This window comes from Lissotriton vulgaris, chromosome 5 (genome assembly GCF_964263255.1).
Source record: "Lissotriton vulgaris chromosome 5, aLisVul1.2, whole genome shotgun sequence".
Classification (NCBI taxonomy): domain Eukaryota; kingdom Metazoa; phylum Chordata; class Amphibia; order Caudata; family Salamandridae; genus Lissotriton; species Lissotriton vulgaris.
The window spans coordinates 66,947,419-66,966,201 of NC_141693.1; the positions used below are offsets into that span (position 1 = coordinate 66,947,419).

Consider the following 18,783-nt stretch of genomic DNA (forward strand, 5'->3'; position numbering starts at 1 on the left):
CGATACCAAAGGGGATGATGGATGGAGCGTTTGAGCAAATCAAGCACTCACCCCCAGTCAACTGATATGGGTTTAATCCATCATCATTCTTTAGCTCACTCCACCTCCCCAGTTCAGACATGGCCATATGCAAATCAGTCTGACCCTGTGCCTCATGGGAACAGTCCAGCTCTGGATGGTATGCATTTACATCTAAACACAATCATCTCAGCTGACGGCCTTCGATTCCCCAACCCGTTCACACAAAGTGAGCTTCACCTCCCCCTCTTCCACCCATCAAGACTTTCTGGTATTATTCACCACAACACCTCTTTGTGTATGTGCGGCTTCTTGTGATCCATTGATTTCCGGTGATCATAGGCCAAGGCCCCACGCTCTTCAAAATAGTGTTTGGTGTACAGCAATACCCCTGCTGCCCCTCTTTGCACAAGCAGAATGTCCCCAGGGAAGAGCCCTCAGAGAGGGGGCAGGCTCTGTGCACTCCAGCTCCCCCTGTCACACGCCTATTTGGAGGAAGCTCTGCTGCAGATGTGGTGGGTACTTTAAAAGTATTTTTCTGTGTTTTGTGCTCTGGGAAGGGCCTGGGTGAGAGGTACATTTCACTTGCACTCTAATTACACGCGGTGGCCAGGGTGATTGTTGTATTGTAGCCAGCTGGGCCCTCCTACCTAAAATGCAAGAGTTGTACGTCACGGGCAGTGCCTTGCTGCCAGCGGTGACCAGGGTAATGTGAAGCTTGTGATGCTTTGCTGCTAATTATGGGTAGGGTGAAGATGGAGGACCATATGTCAATGGCTCTGATATGTTAACATGAATGGAGGCGCAGAAGGCTGGACATCACGTGGTGTCCTCCTTTGCCACAGATGACTTCGGTGAATGTTGCCTGCCATTTCCTGTGCCCTGTGTGCTCAGCTGGCTTGCACAGTACAAGCATGTACAGGTTGCTTGCTGTACCCTGTTGTCCTGTGAGTGTGCGCAGGTTGGGAAAGTCCAGAGTGAGGGCACTCACTGTATCAATTGTGTTCACAGACTGTGAGGACTAATAAAGGTTGCGCATCCAAAAATGGCAAGTCTTTGGCTTGTGCATTTTAGGTGGTTCAAGGAGAGATGCACTTTAAAGTTGCAGTGTTCAGCTGAATAAGGGAGGCTAAGAGGAGGCATGCCCATCTCTCGTCTACATTATGGTGAGTGGATCCTTTCCTATATACTGCAGTATGTTTTTAGGTTGACCCTAGGCAGGTACCATGAACAACTGGTTACAGATAGTCTATGGGCTGTTCCGTAGGTGGCCTCTGGGGCATACGAGTTCTTGAATTGATTGTACTTTTGGCTGTAGAACCAGAGCTGTGCAATGTTCACCCTTACGATACGACATTGTAGTGACCTGAGGGCAGGGCACTAGGACCCTGCAGGACCTGAAGTGGACACTGGGGAACCGGACACCGCATCCGGTAAAGGGTTTGGGAGGGGGCATTCACGAGAGGGACATCGCAGTGGGCAGACGTGCAGAAGCATGAGGGCAAGACCTGTACAATAGAATAAACAACTGCAACCCTTACCTGTGTCCTCTGATTACCTGAGCAGAGAACACGACAACTGGCGATGAGGATGGGATATTTGCAGCGAATTTCCGCACGTCGGTGTTTGCCCCGCAAAGGGTCAAAAGTGCAGGAAGTGTAACAGAGACAATCATTTCTCGAGCACGTGCATGACCAGATGATTCAGAAACGAAAGAGGCAGAACGATGAGACCACGGATGACAAGTAACAGATACGCACGACACATGGAAACTGCCAATCACAGTTCCTCAGATGAGTCAGAAGAGACATCAGCACCTGTGAGGGAGGAGAGGCTGTAACTGATGTCAGACACACCAAGAGAGGACCATGACACAGAGCACGTTCACCTCGTGGAAAAGAGACAAATTAAAAAAACAGCCACTGTAGACATTGGGGCAGGAAACCACCAAGCACAGTTCGTGCTCGACAGTGGAGCAACTTGCAACATTATGTGCATATCATAATACCAAAAGATGGGAGTGAAACCACCGCTTTCACCGTCAACAGTAGATGTGTTCACGTGGGGGTCCCGATGACCGGTAGAAAACATGGGGAAGTTCAAGGAAACTTTAACGTACAAAGGCAAAGCATACCAAGAAGAAATACATGTGCTCAAAGGTGACATACCAGCAACATGCCTGCTCAGCAACGTGACAGCCCAGGTAATGGGACTACTGGCCATGACATATCACATGTCGGAAACTGGAAGCATCCTACAAGAGTACCCAGCAATACTGAAGGGTCGTGGGAAGCTGAAAGGAAAACAGATAACTTTACACATAAATGAAGCGGTCAAGCCGGTGGCCCAGCATCACAGAAGAGTACCAATTCACCTACAGTCACAAGTTGAGGAAGAAATAACAAATTTGCTAGCACAGGATATAATTGAACCTGCTGAAGGACAAACGCCTTGGGTGTCTCCGATGTGGCCGTCCCTAAGAAGAACACCTCAAAGATCTGCATTTGTGTGGACATGAGGATTCCAAACACTGCAATCTCAAGGGAACGACACCCGGGGCCCCATTTAAATGACATGATCAGCTGCCTCACTGGGGCATGCCAGTTCTCGAAGCTAGACCTGTGCAAAGGGTATCATCAACTAGAACTGGACCACCAATCGAGATGCATCCCAACGTTTTCCACACATCTGGGCCTGTTCAGATACAAGCGGTTGAGTTTTGGAATATCTTCGGCAGCGGAGATATTCCAGAGACAATAAGACAAGTGGTAAGACCAGTATGGAACAGCCTGAACTACAGTGATGATATTCTGGTATTTGGAAAAACAGACAAAGAACATGATGCAGCTCTACATCAAGTGTGCACACAACTGGAGCGAGCAGGCTAACACTAAATAAAGAGAAATGTGAGCTGGAAAGAGGGGAACTAGTGTTGTTCGGTCACATCTTCTTCAGGCAAGGGATGAGGCCAGACCCCAGCAAAGTTTAAACATTGAAAAACTACTTTTCCGAGACGACGACCGAGGAGACTGAGGAGAACGGAGACATGTTACCGAAGGTGAATATTGATATCACCTCCCACGGATGTGTATTGTGACATCCTTTCTTTTTGCTGGAATATATCTATCACAGAGATTTGACCAGTCCATCACAGAATAAAGGATATTTGCCATCCAAGTTCCTGGAGACTGGTTCCACCAAAGTAGCTGGAGACTGGTTCTCACTGTTAAAGTACAGAACACCAAACAGTATTTTGATTTCTATTCGCCCTGAAGAAGTCCTTCGGACGAAACGCGTTGGCTACTTGTACGTGAAGATTTGGAATAAAACAAGAAAAGAAAACACCATGGCTTATTGATATTATTAACCTCATTAATACCGTTATTATATATTGTATGGTGTGCTGAACCATTTTTGTTGAAGTTTACATTGAAAAACGCAAAGGCGCCGACGGACGTTGCAGAAGTACGATCCTTTCTAGGGCTCGCCAGCTATTGTGCGCGCTACATACAGGACTTCGCCACAGTGAGCACACCACTAAGAGAACTAACAAAACAAGGACAAAAGTGTATCTGGTCTCTAAAATGCAACAAGGCATTTGAAGAAATAAGAAGAGCTGTGGTGACTGTGGAGCATCTAGCTTACTTTGACCCACTACTGTGCACTGAACTAATTGTTGACGCTAGCCCGGTAGGGCTTGGAGCCATACTAGCGCAGCACCTGCCAGGAAGAGACTCACAAAGAAAGATGGTTGCATATGTGAGCAAAAGTTTAACAGACATTGAAAGGGCATACTCGCAACCAGAAAAAGAGAGCCTAGCAGTGGTATGGGCATGTGAACACTACCACATGTCCATATACGGGAAGCCATTCACCATCATAACTGACCACCAGGCACTCATAACAATCTATGGCAGCTCGTCAGCCAAAATGCCACCCAGGATTGCACGCTGGGGCATAAGACTGATGGATTATGACTTCACGATTGTGCACAAACCAGGAAAAGAACACAACCCGACTGACTACATGTTGAGACACCCACTACCGCTGACACAGATGACGACATCAATGGCAGAAGTGTACCTCAATTTCGTACTGAAACAAAACACCCTGGTGCCAATAACGCTAACAGAGCTAGCAAGCGAGACCAAGAAAGATGCCACGATGCAAACGGCCATGGAGATAACGCAAAGGCAAAGATGGAGGCACATCAACAATAACTGCACCTGGGAAACAAGAAGATGCAAAGAAGAGATGCTAGCTCTCAAGAAGATCCATCAGGAACTGTCGGAAACCGAAACCGGGGTCATGAGGAGAGGCACAAGAATAGTGATACCCAGCTCACTCCGGAAGCAACTGGTAAACCTGGCTCATGAGTCTCACCGAGGCATAGTGGCAATGAAAAAACTGATCAGGGAAAAAGCGTGATTCCCTGGCCTAGATCGCATGGTAGTAGACACCATAACGACATGTCACCTCTGTTAATTAACAGGATCGCCGGCCAGAAGTGAACCTTTACAAATGTCGGAACTTCCAAGAGCGGTGTGGACAACACTAGCAGCTGATTTATTTGGGCCCCTAGACACAGGCAACTACCTGCTTGTGGTCATCGACGAATACTCACGGTTTCCAATAGTACACCACGTCACATCGACATCAGCAACAGCGACACTACTGATATTGGATGAGATATTTGCAGCATGGGGTTCACCAGAAACACTAAAAATGGACAATGGTCCTCCATTCTCAGGGGAAGATTTCTGCAGGTTCATGACCTACCTAGGGATAAACCACCGGAAGATAACTCCGCTGTGGCCTCAAGCAAATGGAATGGTAGAGAGATTCATGGGAAATATCACAAAGGCCGTTCAGAGGGCAAGGTTGGCGCAGATATCACTTGGTCAAGCTCTGTGCCAAGTTCTACGGGATTACAGAAACACACCTCATAATGCCACAGGAAGATACCCAGCAAAGCTAGTACTAGGAAGAACAGGCAGAACGAGGCTACCACAAATAGAGGCAAGCATGGCACCGGATTGCAGCGATATTGCAGAAAATGACAAGGAGGCAAAATAAAAAATGAAAAGAAATGCAGACCCACCAGCATGCCAGACCTAAAAGAAGGAGATACTGTGATAGTGTGGAAGAGGAAACAAAGGAAATCTGACAGTTTATTCTCAAAAGACCCGCTGCTAGTGACAAAAATAAAGGGACCCATGATCACAGCTAAGTCGGAACATCAGCGGGTAACACAAAACAGTTCACACTTCAAAGAACTAAAATAAGAAAAAGGGGAGGACCAGGACGAAGAAACAGCAGAACAAGAAGAGCAATGGTCAGCAGAAGAACAACAGATGGAAGCATGCCCGAGAAGAGAGTCCAAAAGTCCAAAGAGACTAATATAAGAAATGTGATGATGAGCGGCACACTGACCGGTGCCAAGGCAGACTTTGCATGCATCTCTAGCTCTATCTAAACATCTCTATGTTTCATTTTCTTGTCACATCTTTGTGACAAAGGGGGAGATGTTGTGACCTGAGGGCAGGGCATTAGGACCCTGCAGGACCTGAAGTGGACACTGGGGAACCAGACACCACATCTGGGCAAGGGTGTGGGAGGGAGCATTCACGAGAGGGACATCGCAGTGGGAAGATGTGCAGAAGCATGAGGGCAAGACCTGTGTAATAGAATAAACAACTGTGACCCTTACCTGTGTCCTGTGATTACCTGAGCAGAGAACACGACAGACATCAGGTGAAAGTTATTCTATTGTTGGGCACGCTTACTGCACTACTGAAAACAGTGTTTGGAGTTGCCACCTGACTGCTGCAGGAGATACTGTAGCACCCAGTATAATGTGCTGCAAGGCGAAATACTTATAAGGTCCCAAAGGCGACACCTATTGGCTATGCAAATACTTGTTTCTTCTGGTTGCGGAAGAGTGTCAGATAAATTCAGCCCATGACCACTTGTTTCAGGCATATCCTTCCGAATGTCCCAAGGCCAAATCAAAACTGAAAGTTTGAAAAGTTTTATGTCATGAAACTAAAAGTGAGAGGATTTTACTGAAAATGAATGCAAACTGTGGAACTGTTATTTATTTTCAAAGTATATAGTTCAGTCTGTTTGTCTATTTTTCAAATGATGAAGGTAGGTTTAAGTTGTACTCTCAATTTCTGTAAACTTTTAATTCCGGTCCTGGAACTGCTGCGAGAAGTGGAGGCAGACTCCTCCCTGCTCTCATGACATCTTTAATATTAGCCACAGCAGCAAATGGGAGAGCCCGGATACTCACTTCTTTTTAGGTCTCGGCTAGCGTAGGCTGCGCACATGCGCAGTTTCGCTGGCGGGATTTAATGACTTGGAGTAGCGAGGTTAAGCCCCTCCCCTTTTCTCCATTGGCAGGCCTCCTAAACGGCAGCCAGCCATTGGAGAAGAGGTACCAGTGACGTTCTTCTTTCGATCTAAGCCCTGTCCTTTTCGGATTGGGGGCGTGTTTTTTTACTTTTTTTCTCCCCTCTTCTCCATTGGCTCGAATGTCAAAAACACACACCCCCAGTCTTAAAAGGACGGGGCTTTGAGACAAATGGCAAGCGCTTGTATTGGCATTAACGTTGAACTGAGGCGCTTCTGAATGGGGCAAATCTCTGGGTGGTGGTGAAACAACGTGTTCACCACAACAATTGGAAGCAACATTAAATAAAAAAGCAGGCCCCACTGGTCTATAAAACTAAAAATAAACACGTTGGTTAGACGTGGCGCAAACACGTCAACAAGCGCACCAGGTGCCAGTACTGTAACACTCCTAGGAGGCAGGACATGGGGGGCTCTCACCACAAAGGACGGGTTTGATTCCCCACCCTCTTCCTACTCAATTCCACTTAGCACGAATTTTAAATGAAATTTTGAAAACAGTTATTTATTGAGACAGATTCCAGCTTTCCTATTATTTTTAAAGTCGCTTGTTTTGCATGGTTTAGAGGTCGCGTTGTTGACTGCTGAGAGACCGCGACGCAGGGATTTCAAGTGCGGTTTCGCCGAGCCCTAACACATACAAATGGCCCCGTCTCCAGGCTTAAATGCTTTGTTCGGAAGACCTTGTAAAGTAGCTAAATGCTGTCATAAATCACAGCGAGACAAAGGGGGTGATGGACGGAGCGTTTGAGCAAATCAAACACTCACCCCCAGTCAACTGATCTGGGTTTAATCCATCACCATTCTTTAGCTCACTCAGCCACCCCAGTTCAGACATGGCCATATGCAAATCAGTCTGACCCTGTGCCTCATGGGAACAGTCCAGCCCGAACTGCCAAGCCATGTCTTCCCTGGACCGGAAACAAGCATCCTGGGACCGGTTTCGGATTCATAATCCTCATCAGCCAGGCTATCTTGATAAAAGCTGCACATTTCACTGGGCTTGGACGGAGTCCGAGGTAAACCGCTGCTCTGGTTCCGCACAGTGAACCTCACAAACACAACGAGCCAGCAAACCGGGGACAGGCGGGCTGGGTGTCCTCTGACCTGGGCCGCCAACGTGCCTACCCACGAGCCACCATCTCAGCTTAGTTTTGGGGACGGTTTCGGCTGAAAAGTTGAGACCTGCTAAAGGTAGCGCATATGACATCGAAGCACTTGACAGCTCTGTCAAGTTCACCAGGATGAAGCTCTTGCAGCCTGTCACAAGCATGCAGGAAAATCAAGTGGTCATGTGTTTGCAAGCGGTAGCTTGTGTTTACAGGTGTTCAATATTTCTGTGCAAGTGTGCACATAATTCCTTCCTTTACTGTTATCTCCTTACCACTGCCTTCGCACTCTGCCCAAGTAGTATCTTTGCACGGTTTTCCACCGGTTATTTGGAAAGTGTAAAGCATCACACACAAGTTAGAGCCTGCTGGGTCTAATACAACTGTATGGTGATGTCTGGTACCCTACCATCAATAAGTACTGTGGTATCAAACTGCTGTTACTACAAATGACACTGCTACAATTAGCTCAGCAAGCGGACAGCAGGGCCCTCTCCTAAACTTTAAATATATTTACCTTGTAATGGGACCACCCCCCTCCAGGTCATTACAGACACTGTTCCCAGCCTCGAAATACATCTGTAAGGCGACCATCTCCCTCCAGGACATTACTGTGTGTGTGTGTGTGTGTGCACGCGGGTGCAAATGCAATAGGTCACGCATTTGCGAGAGATTAAGCTATTGGCATTGTAAATGACAATGCCATTTATTTATCTGTTTTCAAAACCAACACATAAATACACATTTCATCATTTACAATGCCAATAGCTCTAACTTTTGCAAAGGCGAGACCGAGGCATTGTAAATGCTTGTTATCTCTTCTAATACTTGGAGGAAAATCAAATGTAACTGTTGGGGAAATCCCCACTGATCGCCATCTTTGATCAGGAAGCTTGCTTCGAAGGGTCTTTGGCTGAAAGTGAATCACCATCAACAAACCTCGGCCTCCCCTCGTTGACTTCAGCATTTCATGTCTGCTGGTAGCTCTGCTACTTAAGGGGTAGCTACTCACAGGCATCTCTGGAGGACAGAAAGGATGGCAGTTTCAAACCCTTTCTTTTCACACGTGTGATTTATGTGCAGAGAAACTGGACAATGAACACAGAAAACGTCAACCCTGATTGGAAAGAGCAGAATGTTTACATCCCACAGATGTCACGTGCAGGTCATACATTCAGCTGCTGCACATTTACTGTCCCCCGTCATATGCGGGGCTTCCAATGTTTGTGAAGGCGGGGCTGTCTCAATATTCTGAGTGTAACTCGATCCCGGAAGTCCCAGCGCAGCCAGAGACGGGCAGGTGCACAGACGCACCCACTGCACACAGAGAGGGACAGACACACAGACACACCCACTGCACACAGAGAGGGACAGACGCACAGACACACCCACTGCACACAGAGAGGGACAGACACACCCACTGCACACAGAGAGGGACAGACGCACAGGGACAGACGCACAGACACACCCACCACTGCACACAGAGAGGGACAGAATGCACAGACACACCCACTGCACACAGAGAGGGACAGACGCACAGACACACCCACTGCACACAGGGAGGGACAGACGCACAGACACACCCACTGCACACAGAGAGGGGCAGACGCACAGACACACCCACTGCACACAGAGAGGGACAGACGCACAGAAACACCCACTGCACACAGAGAGAGGGGCAGACGCACAGACACACCCACTGCACACAGAGAGGGACAGACGCACAGTCACACCCACTGCACACAGGGAGGGACATACGCACAGACACACCCACTGCACACAGAGAGGGGCAGACGCACAGACACACCCACTGCACACAGAGAGGGACATACGCACAGACACACCCACTGCACACAGAGAGAGGGGCAGACGCACAGACACACCCACTGCACACAGAGAGGGACAGACGCACAGACACACCCACTGCACACAGGGAGGGACAGACGCACAGACACACCCACTGCACACAGAGAGGGGCAGACGCACAGACACACCCACTGCACACAGAGAGGGGCAGACGGACAGACACACCCACTGCACACAGAGAGGGACAGACGCACAGACACACCCACTGCACACAGAGAGGGGCAGACGCACAGACACACCCACTGCACGCAGAGAGGGACAGACGCACAGACACACCCACTTCAAAAAGAGAGAAACTGAAACTTACCTTCACTTCCTGCATCATGGCGGCAGCAGCTCAGCTCGGGAGCCTCAAGGAAGAGGCCACTTGTTCCATCTGTTTAGAATATTTTACTGATCCGGTGTCCATAGAGTGTGGACACAACTTCTGCCGCTCCTGCATCACCCAGAGCTGGGAGGGAAGAGATGGAAACTTCCCCTGTCCAGAGTGCAGGGAAACATCTTCTGAGAAAAACCTCCGACCCAACAGGCAACTTGGGAACATGGTGGAAATGTTAAAACAGCTTCACCTGCCCCCCGTGAAGCCCCCGGAGGAGAATCTGTGTGAGAAACATGATGAGAAACTGAGGCTGTTTTGCGCAGAGGATCAGAGGATGATGTGCTGGGTCTGCCGGGAGTCCAAGGAGCATAAAACTCACTCAGCAAGTCCTGTAGAGGAGGCTGCAGAGGAGCACAAGGTACGTCTGTGAGCATTCGGGGATCACAAAGTCGTTTGGTGAGCCACACCAAGGGGCAGCCGGAGAGCAAATGCTGTGTGTGGGAGTGTGCAGAGATCACAAGTCATCCTTAGTATAGGGTCGCCAGACAGCTCGGTGTTACCGGGACACTACTTTTGCATTCCTAGATTTTGCTTTTTACATATCATTTTCATCTGGTGTGTTGAAGCAATGTCGTCAAACAAAATTAACCAAGACTACAACTCCCAGAATGCACTGTTATGTTAAATCAAAAGCCCTGAAATGGAATAAGATGTGTACCGATGGCATAAAGTCATCTGGTCACCCTCACTGTGTATGTCATTGAGGAGGCTGCAGAAGAGAAAAGGGTGTATCTGTGGGTGTTTATGGATCGTAATGCACCCGTACCCCCAAAGAGAAGTCTGCAAGGAGTGTATGTGGGTGTTCACGATTCACAAGTGGCGACAGTGTAAGTTCCACAGAGGAAGAAGCTGCAGAGGAGCACAAGGTATGTGTGTGGTTGTTTGGGGATCACAATTTAATTCACTCGTTAAGTTTTTAGGAAGATACAAAGTATGTTTTGCAGTGTTAAGGGATCAAAATTCACCCTGTGGGTACCATAGGCGGTGATGGCCAACATCACACAGTATGTGTGTAGGTAGTGAGGAGTCACAAGTACAGACACTCAGGGTCCGGGTGCTAGACTTACAACGTCACTGGGCACAGAGTTAAGATCTCCTGTAGTTTGGGCTGCATGAAGCTCGCTGTCTTTGGGGACCCCTCACAGGATGAATGCCCGTTGGGCCGGGCTGCGATTACAGGCTCCTTGTGCTGGGAATCTCAGTGCCTCCGACCTCCTCACCTCAAGGTGCTGAGCACTGAACTGGGCTCTGGGAAATCACAACACCCCCCCCCCCCCCCGGCAGGCAGTCCACCTCCTGGGTCCTGCCTCAGCAGCAACAGAGGTCCTTCCTCAATCCTGGGGCCTAGCGCCTCCTGTAGAAGGGAGGCGGCCATCATTCCCATCTCTGGTCTTCATCGTTCTCCTAGGTGGAGGTCCTTCCTCGGTCCTGGGGTCTAGCGTCTCCTGTAGAAGGGTGACGGGCATCATTCCCTTATCTGGTCTTCAGTGTTCTCTTCAGTAGAGTTTCTTCCTTGGTCCTGGGGTCGAGCGCCTCCTGTAGAAGGGAGGCGGCCATCATTCCCGTCTCTGTTCTTCAAAGAGGGTCCTTCCTCGGTCCTGGGGTCTAGCGCCTCCTGTAGAAGGGTGACGGCCATCATTTCCGACTCTGGTCTTCAGCGTTCTCTTCAGTAGAGGTCCTCCTTTGGTCCTGAAGGTCTAGCGCCTCCTGTAGAAGGGAGGCGGCCATCATTCCCATCTTTAGCGTTCTCTTCAGTAGAGGTCCTTCTTTGGTCCTGGGGGTCCAGCACCTCCTGTAGAAGGGAGACGGCCATCATTCCCGTCTCTGGTCTTCAGCGTTCTCTTCAGTAGAGGTCCTTCCTCGGTCCTGGGGGTCCAGCGCCTCCTGTAGAAGGGAGACAGCCATCATTCCCGGCTCTGGTCTTCAGCGATCTCTTCAGTAGAGGTCCTTCCTCTGTCCTGGGGTCTGGCGCCTCCTGTAGAAGGGAGACGGCCATCATTCCCGCCTCTGGTCTTCAGCGTTCTCTTCAGTAGAAGTCGTTCCTTGGCCCTAGGGTCTAGCGCCTCCTGTAGAAGGGAGACAGCCATCATTCCCGCCTCTGGTCTTCAGCGTTCTCCTCAGTAGAGGTCCTTCCTCGGTCCTGGGGGTCTAGCGCCTCCTGTAGAAGGGAGACTGCCATTATTCCCGCCTCTGGTCTTCAGCGTTCTCTTCCGTAGAGGTCGTTCCTCGGCCCTAGGGTCTAGCGCCTCCTGTAGAAGGGAGACGGCCATCATTCCCATCTCTGGTCTTCAGCGTTCTCTTCAGTAGAGGTCCTTCCTCGGTCCTGGGGTCTCGCGCCTCCTGTAGAAGGGAGACGGCCATCATTCCCCTCTCTGGTCTTCTTTGTTCTCATGAGCCTTTTGCAGAAGAGCTCCTGAGAATTAAAAGGGGACAGTTTATATCCTGTCCTAGGATAGTTCGCTCCAGTCTAACTGTCCAATAAGATTCATAGTTAACCCGAGACCTTTGGAGGGAACCAGTGAACTTGAGAGTGAACCACACACAATCTCTTCTTCCATCAGTATAGATATTCAACCCAGGTGGTTGTACGTGTCCCTAAAAGAATTATAATTGAGGTTGGTGGTAGGGGTTGTTGTGAGGAGCAAGGAATGGTGGGGAGGCTACAAAGAGAAGGGGGACTTTAGGCACTGACTATAACTAAGAATCTGATTCACTCTACAACAGAAAGCGTTTCACTCACATTACCGCACACGTGAGCCTCACCTCACATGTCCACTAGCAGTGCATCCTTTATACCTGGGCCTGAAGATACCTAAGCCACACAGCACTGTGAGCCCATACTATTGGTAAAACAGCGCTATACAAATCTGTGTCCCAACATGTTTCCTGCACATACAGTGAGATGGAGCCCGTATATGACAAACTTCACAGATTCAGAAGGTAGTGTCAGTAGGCGCTCTCCACTCTGAGTTTGAGGAAACATCTACCCACTTTGACATATGCAGCGGCCACCATTAGTAGTGTCATGGGCTGGTCATGGGAGAGGGGGTTTCACTCGGGTTAAAAGCAAGACCTCTGTAGGTGGACTTCAATCTCGTACTTTACGGGAGAGCAACACACCAGATGTAAAACACTTGTCGGGGGCTCGTGGTACGAGTCTCCTGCACAAGAAGATATCCCTGGCCAGGATAGTAAAACAGAAGCAGCTTGTCACATGGACGAGGTGCCAAAACCTTTGACCCTACTGTTCACAGTCTCTCTCTGACTGCTGCCATCCTGCCGCTTCGAAATGTGGTCTCTAGTTGGCAGTGGTATGCACCCAGTCCAAGTCGGAACCCTCACTCCTGTTCAGGGTAAATAAGTTCCACACTAGGAATAACCTCTGTTCACCCCCTGGCAGCTGGGTACCAAGCAGTCAGGCTTATCCTATGAGGAAATGTGTAAAGTATTTGTACGCACACATAGTAACACAGTAACAAACACCATAAAAGGACCCACACCACTTTAGAAAAATAGCCAATATTTATCTGATTAAAACAAGACCAAAACAACAAAAATCCCACATACACAAGTCAAGATATGCGTTTTCAAAGATTAAATCAAGTTGTATTACTTAAAAAAATCAAAGGTTGCGCTTGACGAGCTCAAAGTACCTTATATGCGTTGAAAATCAAAGATGATGCGTGGTACAGGGGAGGTGAGGCGTTGAAGAGGCAGGTGATGCGTCGGTTCCTTACTGCTATTCAGGTCGTTGGCACTGTGACGCTCTGGGACAATGAGTTGCACAGCGGAGGTGACGCGTCACTGTAGATAGGGATGCGTTGGTTCCTTAAGGCGGTGCAAACTCATTGAGCCGTCCACGTCCGGAGACGATGCATGGTGCAGGGGAGGTGCTGTGTCATTTCTGAGCTTGATACCATGGTTCCTTCCTGCGGTGCTGGGTCGATGAAGAAATCGGCGCTCAGGAACGATGTATCAGTGATGCGTCAAAAGTCAAATTGTGCTGCGTCGATTCTACAGTGTCGAAGCAGGTGCTCTGTCTAAGTTGGCGCGGTGCGTCATGGATTTCAATGATGCTTTGCTCGAGACTTACGCAGCGGTGGCTTTTGAGAGGCGCTGCAACAAAAATGTGGGGGCCTGTTTTATGGTAAAAATGTATTAGCCGTACCATTACTTAAGATCTTTGCAGTATAAAACACTTGGACAACACCCATCCGCCCTCCCCATGAAGCTTCTTAGCGCTCAAGGTAAACATGCGCTGTGCCCTAAGTACTACTTTGTGTCCTTTTAAGACTACAAACTGATTTAAAAATAATCGATCAGCTCCTTTATTATAATAATAGTTCGCTCCAATTTTGCATAGTCCTATTAAAAGTTCAGTAGTTTTATGGGATCCTTGTGGGTTGTTGCCTGAATTGAGTTGCTTAACTTTGATGGAAGTTCTTGGTGTGCTTCTTACTGGGCCCCACAACTGCCTTTCTGCTCCGATTGTGTATGTGAGAAAACCCCTGGATTGAGTGACATCCGTCGGACCTAGGGGCCTTGGTGAATCAGTTGATGAATGATGTCGACCCTAGTTTCTGCTACCTGTTGCTGGATGTTGTGTGATTTTTAATATGATGGATAAACTTGCCTGCTCTGGCAAGTAACCAGGTAGTAGTTTCTGAAAAGCACCAATCCGAAGCGTCCCTGCAGGTTCTAAAGCCCTTGGTCCAGATGTATTAAAGGGTTTTACCCATTCTGTGTCTATGGGAAAATGGGTTCGTACATATGGCCCCTTATCCCTTAGGATGGGGTGTAGCAAGCGATGATGATCTCTGGCCAGAGTGGGGCAGCAGCATAAAAGATGTAGCCAGGATTCTCTACGGTAGTTGCATAGCCGGCTAGAGACAGTGTTGTCTTTTGGAGCCCATGTTGGGTTGAAGTCCAGGATCTTAAGGGCAATGAGGCGTAGAAACAGGATTTTCCTTCTGGCTTGGGCTGAGAGTGGGTCTTGCAGGGAAGGTTGAGCTTTCCCAGAGATGTATGAACTGTCAAGTGCCCGTGTGTGGAAGTTGTACTGGAGTGAAGCCTGATCCAGTTCAAACGAGATGGACTGGACCTGGCGCTTCACTACATTAGCCCAAGCGGTGTGTGAGATTTCATGTCGGGCCCGCTTTCTGCCTCTATTTTCAATGATCCTACAGCGTGTTCCAGCTTAAAGTACCATGGAGATCCCGCTGCCCTGAAAATCGTTTTCAGGAAATGTTTGAGGGTGGTATCAGGGGCTTTAGGCACTCTGATATTTTATTAGGCCCCCCTGCAATGCCAGATCCGTTCGATTTAGCCCTAATTTCAGTTTTAGCCTGGTAATCCTTGCATGTCAAAGCGCCTGAAGCTTTTGTCTGGGCTGCAGTGATGGATTTGTCAAATGCTCCTGGGAAGGCTCGTGGCCATAATTGATTGCTGGGATTAGTTTTGCCCTGAGTACTGTCAACATGGGCTCTACGGTTGAGCTAGCTAGGCGATGGCTTAAGTGTCTAAGTGAGAGAATTATTCTGTTGATTTTTGGGATTAACTCCTTTATCTGTTTGCCTGCTGTAGCCCTCTCTGTTAGCCATGCCCCCAAATAATTATAGGCTGTAGCTGTCCTAATTTGGTGGTCGCCCAAAGACCAGAACGCTTGCTTTTTTTGAGGGTATTTGCCAAAGATTATTATCTTTGTCTTGTTCTCATTTACTTGCAGGCTGTTTTCCTTGTTAGACTTTACTAGACTCTTTAGAGCTCTTTGGAGCCCCACCCTGGTGTGGTCCATGACCATTGTGTCGTCCGCATACTGGAGGGTAGCGAGGGTCATCTTGCCCAATCTCCGAGGTATTAGGCTGGCGTCTTTCAGAGTTTGTGCCAGGTCTGCTGTATACAAGTTAAATAGTGGAGCCAGAATACAGGCCTGCTTTAGTTCGGTGTTTGTTTCAACTCTCGAGGTTTCGGTTGTGGAGCTTAGTTTGACCTAGACCCATGTCCCCTCATAGAGGGCTTTTATCGCTTTTAAAAATGTCGCTGGGATCCCCCAGGATTCGAGTTTTGCCCATAGTCTTCCTCGATTGACTCAAAACAGGGGCAGATTGTTTCTCTTTACCGCTTGCTTAGAGAGATAGGACAATGCCAGGATGTTATCCGTTGTAGAGATATTTGCCCTGAAGATTGTCTGATATGGCGGAAGGATACCATTGCTGTCCACCTAGTACTCTAGGTCCCTTAGTAGTTGACAGGCGTAGACCTTTGCTTCGATGTCGAGCTTTTAGCCTATAGTTGGCAGGGTTTGAGTGGCCTCCTTTCTAGTGTATTGAGAAACAGATTGAACCTTTCCAGGATTGCGGTAGTGTTGCTGTGGGATATCAGTGATTGTATAGTGGAGTGAAAATAGGTACGAAAAATGTCAGGGCAGACTTAAATACTTGGTCAGGATTGCCGTTAGGCCCAGGGGCCCCATCGGTTCTTATTGACCTGATCTACCTTTCGATCTCCTCCTCTATGTAGCGATCAGATTGACCAGACACTGTGGTTTCTTCCTGCAAGCTCTTGAATCGAGGTTTGGTGACTTTGGCTGCAGCCCGAGATCAGTCATTGGTGGAATGGCCCACCTTGTGTGATTCGCTTGTGTAGAGGCCCTTCACGTACGCCTCCCACACGTTGCCAGCTACACTGTTCTCTTTAGATGGGCAGCTGTAGCTCAGGCTTTTAATATATCTCCATAACTTACAGTTGTCCTTTTCTTTAAGGAGAACACCTTAAGCCAGTTCTTGTCCGTGCACTGTCTTTTCAACTCCTATACTTTCTTCCTGTTTAAGCTCCGCAGGGCCGAGACGGAGGTCCCCTGTGGCGGCTGTGCACCTTTGTTTTTTTGCCTTGATTAACCTTCTCGAGAGCATATTTACAGTTTTTTCAGGCTCTTTTGCTCCTGAGAGGGTTGTTGTACATTGAGGTTCCCTCTTGTTTGGTAGGCATTTCCCAGGTTCTTCTGTAAGTCTGCAATCAGCATTTCCCAGTGTCTTGTGATGTTCATTGTCTGCTGTGTCTGAGGATCCTCTTCCTTTGCAGCTACATACCCCAGCAGTCTGTTACTAAGCTTGGCAGTCCTTTTTAGTCTTTTAAGGGCTATGTATCATTCGTCGCCCGAGATTGTGCCAGTTGTTTTCTGGGATTCTGCTAGGCCAAAACAAAGTGGCACAGAGTGGCGTATGATCGCTTTGCTCTCTGTCATCCACTTCAAAATCACTCAGCTTGGGGGGCGTGGCTAGCAGCCGATCATGGCGGCAGCATAAGGGACGAGCTCCGCGGCTGAAGCGGCCTCTTCGTCGATCCGACACAAAATCCGTTACAACTTCAAGCCCCAAAGGCAGGCACCGGATCCCAGGACCGGGCGGAGTGAGCAGCGACAAGCAGCGAGAAAATCCGACGTCCGTAGCCAAAGATACGTCAAAGCCTCTGACCGGCCTGCCAACACCTCCAGAGCCGGGACCTTCCCTGGCTTTTCACCCCGCCGGAAGTGCATCCTGACCGGAGAACTTGGACCGGAAGTGCCCGTGCGGCGGTGGCCTCAACAACTCGACTGCACCTCGGGAGGTCGGAGACGGCGGCTCAGGCGAATCAAGGAAGCAGTACCCATGGGAGGGACCGCTGGAATCCTGACAGCCTCGAAGGTCATCACCTAACGTGCCGAGAGCCTGGGCATCGACAACGGAGTGAGTACCCGCCATCTTGTGACCTGGCAGTCGCCACACACTTGGCGACTAACTGAGCACCTCGCGCCCCGAAGAAGCACGCCCGACCTGTTCATTGCTGAATCAGACTGGTCTGGGGGCCTGCACCGATCCTTACATCCTGGCGTGTAGGGGCACGAGGAGCACAACACTCGGCGGCATGGCGGGGAAAGGCCCTAAGGGCGGCGTCACACAGACTCGTATAGATCGCTTTACCTCCGATAAGCCCGCCGGATCCCCGGCAGGGAAGGAACAGACCGGTAAGACAGCCGACTCCCCTGGGGGTAAAAAGGCCACGCTGGACGACGTCATGGTTGCATTGGCACAACTGCAAACAACTGTCGGCGGAATCTCCACGGACGTCACCCTACTTCGAGCAGACCTCCACAAAATGTCGGAAAAGGTCAAGAGTATGGAGGTGATCACGAAATCGCTGGTGGAAGACGTCGCGGAACTCCAGCGTGAAATGGGGAAAATGGCGCAGGACAATAGAATGCTTCGGGAAAAGCTGGATGAGCAGGAAGGGCGTTCCAGGCGCAACAATATCCGCATTATAGGGGTGCCGGAATCGGAGGGCGTGAAGGCGATGGATCTCTTCGTAGAGAACCTGATCACTAACGAACTAAAGCCAAAGGGACTGTCCAACTTCTTTTCGGTGGAGAGGGCCCATCGAGTCCCGGGTGGCCAACCGAAGCCAGGGGCTAACCCGCGACCCATAGTGGCACGTCTGTTTAACTTCCGTGACCGGGACACAATCCTACAGGCAGCCAGGTCCTCCCCTCCCCTCAAGATCCAGAACGCCACCGTAGCCATCTTCCCCGACTACACCGCGGAAGTCGCCCGTCGGCGACGCACATTTTTCGACGTGAAAAAGGAACTGAGGTCCAGGGAACTGCCGTACTCCATGTTATTCCCCGCAAGACTACGGGTGGTGGCGGAGAACAAAACCTGGTTCTTCGACAGCCCGGAAAACGTGCAAGAATGGCTCGGGGGATGGAGACCGGGTCAGAACCACAGACGGACGAATCGCTCCAGAAAAGATCGGGCTGACAGCCGTCGCAGAGACTCGCAGGCCTCCGGCGGGAGACCGGACAACAGTGACTCTTTGGGAGCTGAAGGCGGCGGGGACGAGACTGAGGAACAATGAACGCTTGGGGACAATTCATTCTCACTAAAGTATTGAGACTGTTAAGCTGTGAAGCGCTTCCCGCCATTGGACACTGGGTGAAGGGCCTCCGGGGGTGTGAATGAGAGA

At 49.5% G+C, this 18,783-nt stretch overlaps 1 protein-coding gene across 1 annotated transcript in view; it reads left to right on the plus strand.

The window, feature by feature from the left end:
* Positions 1-9,690: 9,690 nt before the first annotated feature.
* Positions 9,691-18,783, plus strand: part of LOC147710191 (E3 ubiquitin-protein ligase TRIM39-like) — a 236,689-nt gene continuing 227,596 nt past the window's right edge. The window contains exon 1 of the mRNA XM_086920877.1: positions 9,691-10,144. Within this exon, the coding sequence (XP_086777003.1) occupies positions 9,731-10,144 (414 nt within the window). The 5' untranslated portion in view covers positions 9,691-9,730. The remainder of the gene's footprint in view (positions 10,145-18,783) is intronic.